This window comes from Trachurus japonicus, chromosome 22 (genome assembly GCF_045865225.1).
Source record: "Trachurus japonicus isolate A0001 chromosome 22, Traja_1.0".
In the NCBI taxonomy this organism is placed as follows: domain Eukaryota; kingdom Metazoa; phylum Chordata; class Actinopteri; order Carangiformes; family Carangidae; genus Trachurus; species Trachurus japonicus.
In genome coordinates this window covers 19,592,698-19,603,299 of record NC_140928.1, presented here as the reverse complement: position 1 = coordinate 19,603,299, position 10,602 = coordinate 19,592,698, and the positions used below count along the sequence as shown (strand labels likewise).

At 38.6% G+C, this 10,602-nt stretch overlaps 2 protein-coding genes across 2 annotated transcripts; one reads left to right on the top strand and one right to left on the bottom strand.

The window, feature by feature from the left end:
• Window positions 1–5: 5 nt before the first annotated feature.
• LOC146963950 (uncharacterized) lies at window positions 6–1,735 on the bottom strand. Its single transcript, XM_085768392.1, has 2 exons — window positions 402–1,735; window positions 6–188 (listed from the first exon to the last, which is right to left on the bottom strand). The coding sequence occupies exons 1-2, from the start codon at window positions 1,626–1,628 to the stop codon at window positions 111–113; spliced, it is 1,305 nt and encodes a 434-aa protein (XP_085624518.1). The 5' UTR covers window positions 1,629–1,735; the 3' UTR covers window positions 6–110.
• Window positions 1,736–9,194: 7,459 nt separating this feature from the next.
• On the top strand, window positions 9,195–10,499 carry acyp1 (acylphosphatase 1, erythrocyte (common) type). Its single transcript, XM_085767149.1, has 3 exons — window positions 9,195–9,289; window positions 9,524–9,611; window positions 10,127–10,499. The coding sequence occupies exons 2-3, from the start codon at window positions 9,531–9,533 to the stop codon at window positions 10,340–10,342; spliced, it is 297 nt and encodes a 98-aa protein (XP_085623275.1). The 5' UTR covers window positions 9,195–9,289; window positions 9,524–9,530; the 3' UTR covers window positions 10,343–10,499.
• Window positions 10,500–10,602: the final 103 nt, after the last annotated feature.

Below are 10,602 nucleotides of genomic sequence, written 5' to 3'. Positions count from 1 at the left end.
GACTATTAACAATAAGATAGATTTACTTTAAAATCCAGAGGATTTGTTATTGAACTGGTCCAGGGGCAAAGCATCTGGGTCTGTTCAGGGTCAGCACACTTGGATCATTTTTACAGTGTAGGTCCAGCCGGGAGTCGACGTGTTGTGTTTGCCTTGTGGTTTTGTCTTGTGCTCTTTTTCTGCAAAATCTGAATAAAAAGACATGAAACACCTATATGAAAAACAGTAATATTTACTTCAAATAATCAATTGATCATCCTGCACATCTTTTCATCAGTCTCCTTGCAAGTGACTCTATACACCCAATTTGTAACATCATTATGTCATTATACAACATTATATCACTTTATAAATTCATATTTCTCGCAGGCTTTACAGAGGTAAAAATGTTACTGGCCTACCTCTGGACTTTTGCTTCTGCTGTGAGTTTTCCAGTACTGCTCAATGGCAGATCCTTTGGTCCTGTTCACGTAGGAGTTGAAGACTTGTCGGCGTGACTGGTTCACCTTTTCACAGATTCGGACATGCTTTTCCAGCCTGTCACTGTTAAACTTCCTGTTGCAGATTGTGCAAGTCACACGCTGGATGCTGGTGTTTGTGCTGCCCGTGTGTCCCAGCTCCTTTTCCTGTGGTCTGTTTGCATCACATGGGCCAAAAGCCGGGAGAGTTGATTCACCAGATATTCTACATTGTGCACCCCTGTGGTTTTCTATAGCCAGTTTCTGAGCAAGTTCCTCTTCACTTATGTGCAGTATGTCTTGTTCATCATCTGAACAGTGCACATCTTTATACATTTTATCCATATATTCCTTCTGTCTTGGCCAAACAGATTTTTCTATAGAGGTCTTATTTTGTTCCCTTTCTTTTGCTTTCTCTAATCCATCCTGTTGCCTCGCATGTGCTTCCCCCTTCATGTGTTGATCTTTTTCATCCCTTTTTCCTCTGGTATGCTCTGCCACATCCTTCCATTTTAATTTGTTCAGCTCTCCACTCACCTTTTTCTTATAAACTGTATCTTTAAGAGTCCCTTCATTTCCAGTTATTTTTGACTGTGGACACTCTGTCTCCCTTCTTCTCCATCTTGCCCCCTCTTCATCATGTGCATTTCTCATTCTGTCCTCATTCCTCTGATCTCGCTCCCTCCTAATTAGTTTGAAATCCTCCTCACTCATCATAACATCATTACCGGCAGCAGCTTCAACACTATCCCGCTGGATCTTTTGTCTTGTTATTTCCTCAACCCTCCTCAGCTTCTCCTGTACCATGAGCTTTTTTGCATGAATAGCTCTGGCCTCTGCCATCTGTAGTTCTCCACTGGACGGTCTGTTTGAGTCTTTTTTTGGATGCCTGGATTCAGTGGTCTTTCTGGTGTCATTTAAATCACGTTCTCCGGGCAGGAACAAGCCTCTTGGTTGTTTTGTAATAGTGATTTTTTCAAAATCATGGAGATCAAATGAATCCTCCTGTGTCCTAGGACTGGCAGTTCTTCTGTGGTAAACAGGCTTGTTTGGAAATGGATGACCTACTTCAGATAAACCACTACGTTGTACCTGAGGATAGACATTTTCTTGTCTTTGTCCTGGAACATTGTGCCGGCCTTGTGAACCTTTCCTTTTGTATGTGCTCATGGCTTAAAATTGTTCAGAAGGTTTTTTTTCTTTTAGATGGATCCGTTGTTCCAAAATTCCGAAATCAGAAAAGACAGATGAGCCCACCACATCAGTCATGGAGGGTTTTTATCTTGTATAAGATACAATCACAAGGGAAAGAGAAAAAAAATCAAAGTTAAATTAGATTCTTGCATTAAGCAATTCTGTCAATATATTTAGCCTTGAGTCAAAAAATACACATTAGTGGAAATAGAAATACAGAAGAAGCCAATCTAGTAAGATACAAATAGTCTAGCCAGGGGGGGTTCCCAAGCACCCGAAAGATATATTTTTCTAACTTAGCTTTTTGTAATCCTTAAGGTGTCTAGTAAATTAATTTTGATGATCCCCGCGCCAATTATTGTCCCATGCATGTTTTTTTTGAACATCTTTTGTGGCCATCCTGGATTTCCGACTGTGAAAAATGAAACATTTTAATCTATATAGCTCCTGAACTATACATCCTACAGAGACAACTGACCCCATTTTCTTTTTGTCTTGGTATGAGGAATTGGTAGAGATGAAGATTGCCACGATTAAATCATGTGTGGTACATAAAAAATCAAAAAAACACAAAAAAAAGTTAAAACAACGGCGGAATTCTATCACAGGAACTCCTTCCCAATGCGCCCTATTGACATTTTTTTCCTAACTTTTATATTTTTACAATCTTCAAGATGTCTTGTAAACAAATTTTGATGATCCCAACCTGAAATATTATCCCATGTATGTTTATTTAGGCTATTTTGGCTGCCACCACCTGGATTTCCTAACATGATTTTTGAACATTCCGAAGTGTTTAATTTGGCCTTAAGTAGCCTGTGAGGGGTCAAACTAGGGGTTTTTCACGATTCTGAGTTGATTGCAAGCATTAGTTTTCACCCAAAACACTCCTTGATGGTAAAAAAACAGCCATGCCCACATTTCCCGCTCATCGGAACCCCCTACACACACCCCACTCCCCCCACCACCAATACAATGTATTACAGAGAGGCTATTCCTTAGCATGGCAGGGGTTGTCTTTTTTTTTTTTTAAGTATATTTTTTGGCTTTTTTGCCTTTATTTGATAGTATATAGTGAGATAGACAGGAAAGGGGAGGCAGAGAGAGAGGGGGAATGACATGCAGGAAAGGTCTGCCCGACGCGGGATTCGAACCGGGGACGCCTGCGTTGAGGACTGTAGCCTCGACATGGGGCGGCCACTTTAACCACTGCGCCACGCACCGCCCCGGCAGGGGTTGTCTTTAATGTCACATGAATACGGTATGTATTTTTTAATATTTTTACAATCTTTAAGATGTCTTGTAAACAAATGATGATGATCCCAGTCTGAAATATTGTCCTATGTATGTTTTTTTTTTAGCTATATTGGTTGCCACCCTGGATTTCCTAACATGAAAAACAATCATTACAAAAAAAAACATAACATTACAAAAATCTGGGAACTAAGTCCTTACCAAGAAATTTCTCCACTATTGTATTCAGGAAGGTGTGTAATATCACATATTAAAATGTTGAAATTCAACTCCCATGGGAAACCTCCTAAAAAACCGCTGAAAGTTGGGGTACCTGGCACCGGATTTTTGAAAATTCCGAAATGTTTGATTTGGCCATTTAATCCCATCGGTCACAAAAGTGACCATAAAAAGTATTTCCAGGTGAAAGGCCCTAAATGGAGTATTAATATGTTTCCAAAAAATACTTAAGCTATAGCCTATTACTACTAAATACTTAATATAATATAAGTATTCTACCCCTTCTTCTTTGTAGGACATCATACCTCCAGGATTTTGCAATGTCGCGAAATTTATTAAAAAAAATGTATTATAAATTATGCGGATCGGGAACAAGCAAGGGAGAGAGAAAAGACACCAGGCACGCACCATATTTCAGATACCAGCAAAAACTGTTTGTTAGAAAAGAAGGGTGGAAAAGCACAAAAAAATATACAGTGCTAAATTGATGCAAACATAATATGTTCATTTGCATCACTTTCCATCCAGTATCCAGGCTCTAAAAGCGGTCATTCTTGAAAAATGGAAAAAGATAGATGTTGCAATGTGTCACCAACTTGTTCCATACCCAGAAGACTTGGTGCTGTCCTTAAAAATCATGTCTGGTCAAACAAAATACCAGTTGTAGTAGCTTTTGTTGTGGGGTGTTTTCATTTTGCATAAACCAATTTGAGTACAACTAAAGAAAGCCTACTTTTTTTTTTTTTTAAATACATTTTTAGGGGCTTTTTTGCCTTTAATGGATAGGACAGAGACAGGAAATGGGAGTCAGAGAGGGGGGGAATGACACGCAGGATAGGACTGCTCGACGTGGGATTCGAACCGGGGCCGCCTGCAGTGAGGACTAATAGCCTCAATACGTGGGGCGGGTGCTCTACCAACTGAGCTAAACATCGCCCAAAGAAAGCCTACTTTAATGTTTTATAAAACTCTTAAAAGTCTTGCCAAGATTTAGGAAATTGTTCTTGTCTTCATTAAGATATTGATTAATCTTACTTGTTGAAGGGGGTGTACTCATCTATGTTGAGCACTGTACATATATGTCCTGGAAATTTGTCCCATCTTCAGGACATGAGTGAGAGAGGATGAGACAGTGGAATAGGTTTAGTGATGAGGAAAGTCACTGTAAGAGCATGTGTGATAGCACGCAGGCCCAGATTAAGAAATATGAATATGAACAGCCAGTATACTGTAAATATCTCAATAAAAATAAAAATATGAATATTATGAATGAAAATAAAACTAACTTAGCTTTTGTTTCTATTGATGATGTCTTCAAATATATGAGATATGATAAAGCTGGTGAAACCTTACTGTGATTTCAGAAAAGGTTGTTAAAACAATAACAGAACTAAAAACATATATTTAGCCAGGTTTTCTCTCCTATGTCATATTGTGCATGTCAGATACTTGGTATCTTTTCTTGGTTGCCAGTTCATTTACTGTATGTTTGGGGTCAGGTCCTGAGCTGTGGATACTCTCAAGATAGAGTGGAGGTGTGCATCAGTGAGACAATGACGTGCAGATAGGGCTGATCGTATGGTAGCTGTTGCAGTGTACTATGGGATTTGTAGTGTGAGTCATGTGAGTGCTATACTGGCAGGCCATTATTAATAGGATTTTTTTTTTCTTGCAGACCACATGAAATGGTATCACGGCACGGATCTCCTTTGACATGAGTTAGACCTGTGTGTGCTAGACTATAATGTCCTACAAAGTAAAAAGGGTAGAATATAAGTTATATTATAATAAGTATTTAGTAGTGATATAAGTATTTTGAGACATTAAAGAAAACCCCTGTCATATGCAGGAATAGGTTCTCTCTATTGAGGGGGAATATGAGACCACTTTTATTATAATAGCCTACCGTTAACCGCAAAAATCCCTTGTAAGACTGTAGGCCTCACCCATAGACTGTAAAAAAATATGGACGTAGCATCCGTGACGTCACCCATTGGTTTTGGGGAGTCGTTTTTGTGACTCAAATATGGCGGCCTGAACAGCGCCATGTTGGATTTACCGGCCGAGATCCCGCCCACTGGCCTCGAAGCAGCTGTCCACGGAGCTGCTCGGACCTGTCACTCAACGTTTCCGTGCCCTAATTGGCCAGAGTTTTAACCTAATAACAGTAAAACGGTAGAGTTAAAACCACTATAACCTAGCTAGATAGCTAATGGGGCAGTCAGCTAGCATTTAAGAAAATAAAATGGTCATCAGATGCAGTTTAAGGTGTTTAATACACACATAGGAGTTGGTTAACTAACCATGTTATTTACTGTTAGCCAACTAACAAGTAAGCTAAATTGACATTTTTTAAGTTACTTATGCATGTTATCAATGTAGTGACATGAAATATTTTGAGTTCTTAAAAAAAGACATGCAGATGTAAAAAGTAGTAGCTATAGAATGCCGAAGCGGAAGCAGCCCCATGGGTCCTCAATTCGAAAAAAGTCTCCATACGAATTAATGGGAGTCCAAGTTTTATTTCGTGATCCGTTTGAATTGTACCATGACAAAAAAATATGTCCTCTACCTGCTCTACCTGTTTCAAACATCACGTTTCATGCCGAGAAATCAGCAGTTTGTCGTAAAACGGCAACAGAAGAATGTATTTTGTGTGACGACGCTCTGCGGACTACAAATCTGGTGTCCCACAAAAAATACGTCACCTTCCGCTTCGGCACTCTATATTCTGTCTGTCAATGATCGAAGGTTGCAAATGGCTTCAGCATGACTGGCACTAGCTAACTCCAAACCTCCTATTTACCATTGCAAATAATAAAAAAAGAAACCAATAAAGCATCCTTTTAATTTACGTGTACCCAGCAGTGTGAAGGGGGTGTGTGTGTGTGTGCGCGTTCGTGCGTGCGTGCGTGCGTGTATGTACGTTTAGCGTATGGAAACATTGTAGCCTAATAATTCCCATGACCACAGCTAGCCACAGTGGTCTATGACAGCAAATTTGCAGAAAAGTTGCGGTGATTAGTTAAAATTGCAAGGCCGTGCAGAATTCTGAGGACTGGTTCAATTTAAAACATTGACATAACATTACCATTGTCACTTTTGTGCAACATTTAAGATACAGTATTCATGTTGTGCACTTTTGTGCAATATTGCTTAATACACTTTTTATTTTACCATTGTAAATGTAAATTATTAGTGATGTAGTTCGATAAACCTAGGGGTCACTCAGCATAACCTTAGTCTTACTGTTTTCAGGTTTAAATCTAATTTCAAAAGAGATAAAACCAGTATGGCTATAAAATGTACATTTGAACTAATTTGATATGCATTTAAAACAAATTTTAAGAAAATGAATTAATTGCTCATCTTGCCAACCCTTTTTTGTCACTCACCCACATGAGACTTCCGTTCTACAACATCTCTGTATAAGAGGTGGCTGCTTATCAGTGCATTGTTCAGGGACCATGTAAAGATGGACCCCCACCACTTCTTGGACCTGATTGAGATATGACACCTTATTAAGTTTGTTTGAATGTTTATAATTTATTTTTGACCACCTGCAACTTGGCTCATTTGTCTAGACCCTCTCGTGCAGACATTGGGCAAACTCTTCCACAAAGGGCCAGGACCAGTCAAGAGCACACAGTTTGACCAATCAACTGTCTGAAGACTAAATTCAGCTGATGAAATGGATCAAGTTTGGTATGCTGCTGCCTGGTTGGAACAGAAACCTGCAGTCACACAGCCCTTAGTGGAAAAGTTTGCCCATGGCTGTTCTGGTGGGTAGAGAGGGATTTGCCTCTTCACCAATACTGGGTGGAAGTGGGGTATTGGTGAGAGGTAAATTATCATCCCTGATAACGTTGTGTCTTTCATAATCTTTTGCTTAACTTTTGTTTAACAGCCTGGCAATTGGCCAGTCTCACCCTTGCAGTACATATCAAACGCATCGTGATCACAGTCACTGGGGACAGCATCTTTTTTCAAAGTAAAAGAAAAAGAAAAAAAAGAACAGATTAGAAAGTTAGCTACTTACACTGTGTTATCCCACTGGTCACTATTGTTGCCATTGACAGTTACCCATTCTGTGACCACACTAAACACAGTTGAGTGGTTGTAGATACATATGCCAATACTAGACACCTGGAAGATGATGTGTGCCAAAAATCTTTGTCTTATCTTTATGACAACCTTATTTACTGACCTTCTTTGTTGAGGCTTTGATGCAGCCATCTTCAAAAGGAAGTGTTTTTTGGAAACATATTAATACTCCATTTAGGGCCTTTCAACTGGAAATACTTTTTATGGTCACTTTTGTGACCGATGGGATTAAATGGCCAAATCAAACATTTCGGAATTTTCAAAAATCCGGTGCCAGGTACCCCAACTTTCAGCGGTTTTTTAGGAGGTTTCCCATGGGAGTTGAATTTCAACATTTTAATATGTGATATTACACACCTTCCTGAATACAATAGTGGAGAAATTTCTTGGTAAGGACTTAGTTCCCAGATTTTTGTAATGTTTCCCTACTCACAGTTATTTCGATCTTACATTTTTGTTTTTCATGTTAGGAAATCCAGGGTGGCAACCAATATAGCTAAAAAAAAACATACATAGGACAATATTTCAGACTGGGATCATCATCATTTGTTTACAAGACATCTTAAAGATTGTAAAAATATTAAAAAATACATACCGTATTCATGTGACATTAAAGACAACCCCTGCCATGCTAAGGAATAGCCTCTCTGTAATACATTGTATTGGTGGTGGGGGGAGTGGGGTGTGTGTAGGGGGTTCCGATGAGCGGGAAATGTGGGCATGGCTGTTTTTTTACCATCAAGGAGTGTTTTGGGTGAAAACTAATGCTTGCAATCAACTCAGAATCGTGAAAAACCCCTAGTTTGACCCCTCACAAGCTACTTAAGGCCAAATTAAACACTTCGGAATGTTCAAAAATCATCCAGGTGGTGGCAGCCAAAATAGCCTAAATAAACATACATGGGATAATATTTCAGGTTGGGATCATCAAAAATTGTTTACAAGACATCTTGAAGATTGTAAAAATATAAAAGTTAGGAAAAAAATGTCAATAGGGCGCATTGGGAGTTCCTGTGATAGAATTCCGCCGTTGTTTTAACTTTTTTTTGTGTTTTTTTGATTTTTTATGTACCACACATGATTTAATCGTGGCAATCTTCATCTCTACCAATTCCTCATGCCAAGACAAAAAGAAAATGGGGTCAGTTGTCTCTGTAGGATGTATAGTTCAGGAGCTATATAGATTAAAATTTTTCATTTTTCACAGTCGGAAATCCAGGATGGCCACAAAAGATGTTCAAAAAAAAACATGCATGGGACAATAATTGGCGCGGGGATCATCAAAATTAATTTACTAGACACCTTTTGGATTACAAAAAGCTAAGTTAGAAAAATATATCTTTCGGGTGCATGGGAACCCCCCCTGGCTACTAGACTAAAACTGTAAAGGCACAAATAGAATATTCTTTGCACTGGTTACATCACTGGCTACATCTCCACACTTCATTCTTGCCTTTGAAAACAATAATATTGATGATTGATAATACCTGATAATATTGATAGTTATCTGTGCTAATTATGATAACCTACCACATTGCCAAGTGTTTATTAGCCCAGGTTTTCTAATGAGAAAAATTGTGATACACTCAGAAAAACTCCAGAACATGAAAGCATGTTGACTTTGAGTGGATGACTGGTCAACTCTTGCCACCTTAAGCCAACAGAGAAATGCTAATTAATGCTGATTTCTTATTTCCTGTTGATGCTAACCAGGTAGAGAAGTTAATGTCAGGAAAGAAAACATGGAACAAACTACCCTCTACTTACCAGTGTTAAGACAAAAATGTTCCCATCATCTTCACATGGATTTCTAACAAAAAAATGTCAGTCTGTTGTGAGTCGTCTGAGTTTAATAAATCTAAAAACTGGCTTTATCTGGAAACCGAGAAGCACTGCTGCGGCCCCTTCAAGTTTATGTGCGTTGCTTAGCAACCACATGTCTGGGCCGTTCTCTGATTGGTCGACTCGACTGACCGTCACTTCCTGTTTGGTTTATGTGTTTTCAAACAGAGGTCTGGTCGAGCTGGACGGTCTTCTTGTTAACTTCTGACATTACTCAGGTGATAATCTGACTGTTAGTTGTCTGGTTTACATTTATACACTCTGAATGCGAAGCTAAATTTGAACTAGTTTGCTCGCATATTGTTAGAATAGAAGTGAATCTAGTGTTAGGCTGTTAGCATAGCTTGTAGCTGTAATGTAGCACCTGCATGATGGGGTCCTTACAGACAACACAGCGTTTTTATGGCTTTTACTTAGGCTACTGTCTTTTTCTCTTTCTCTTTCTGTTACAGGTTCATTATGTCTGATGAAGACCTAATTTCAGTGGATTATGAAATTTATGGCAGAGTGCAGGGTGTATTCTTTCGGAAATACACACAAGTAAGTGTGTGGAGTTTTAACTTATAAGTAAAGTTTGGCCTTGAAAAAAAAAAAAAAAAAAAAACCCGAGGGACCCTACCTAGCTTTTTTCGGGATACTTTCATAGACTAATCACAGTATTGATGATAAAGACAGTGATGGATGTTGAAAATTCTGGTTAGTAAATTTCCCTTTCAGTCAAGATTTTTTGTACTACAAATGTGGCCGGTTAAATATCAATCAACACCAAGGCTGTAGAATAATTTGGTTTTGTAAAGGATAACATAACACTTAAAGAGAAAATAATGTGCCGTATTTTAACAAATTAATCATTTACCCAATGGTTTGCCAAACATTATGCAACAAGACAGCCTTTGATCAATGGACAATAAAATTTGTATTGTCTTTTGTGCATCTAATGAGGCAATAGTGAACACAGCATTAGAAGAGACCACAGGGTGTAGCAATTTATGAGCCTGTTATAAAAGTCCATCTCACTCATATTCTCCATCATAACCATTCATGTTGTTCTCCAGTCAGAGGGGAAGAAGCTTGGCCTGGTTGGATGGGTCCAAAACACAAGCGCAGGAACTGTTCAGGGCCAGCTCCAAGGACCAAGCAGCAAGGTGAAGGAAATGCAAGAATGGCTGAGATCCACTGGAAGCCCCCAGTCTAATATAATCAAGGCGGAGTTCATGAACGAAAAAACAATTGACAACCTAGAACACACATCTTTTAAAGTAGTGAGATAAATTAACTTACAGACTGTGCCTGTTATATTAACTTTAAAACAAATGTGTTATTTATTTAGTATTTTCATTTTTAGGATTTTTAGGAAGGCAACACATATAATGACAGTTCAAACTGTTACTGAAACTGTATCTCCTTAACGTGTATAACATATGGAATTACATAAATAAATGGAGAAGTCCTTCCAGCTGGCTTCATGTTTGAATATATTTGCATTAACAACAAGGAAATATTTAATTAGTTACATTTTTCAAATCATCAG

What these genes read in the sequence shown, in the direction of transcription:
- LOC146963950 (XM_085768392.1), bottom strand. Translation starts at nt 1,628, where the DNA reads ATGAGCACATACAAAAGGAAAGGTTCACAAGGCCGGCACAATGTTCCA. An exon ending in GCAGAAGCAAAAGTCCAGAG is followed by an intron (nt 189 to 401) that starts GTAGGCCAGTAA and finishes CTTTTTATTCAG; the next exon opens with ATTTTGCAGAAAAAGAGCAC.
- acyp1 (XM_085767149.1), top strand. Translation starts at nt 9,531, where the DNA reads ATGTCTGATGAAGACCTAATTTCAGTGGATTATGAAATTTATGGCAGA. An exon ending in TCTTTCGGAAATACACACAA is followed by an intron (nt 9,612 to 10,126) that starts GTAAGTGTGTGG and finishes GTTGTTCTCCAG; the next exon opens with TCAGAGGGGAAGAAGCTTGG.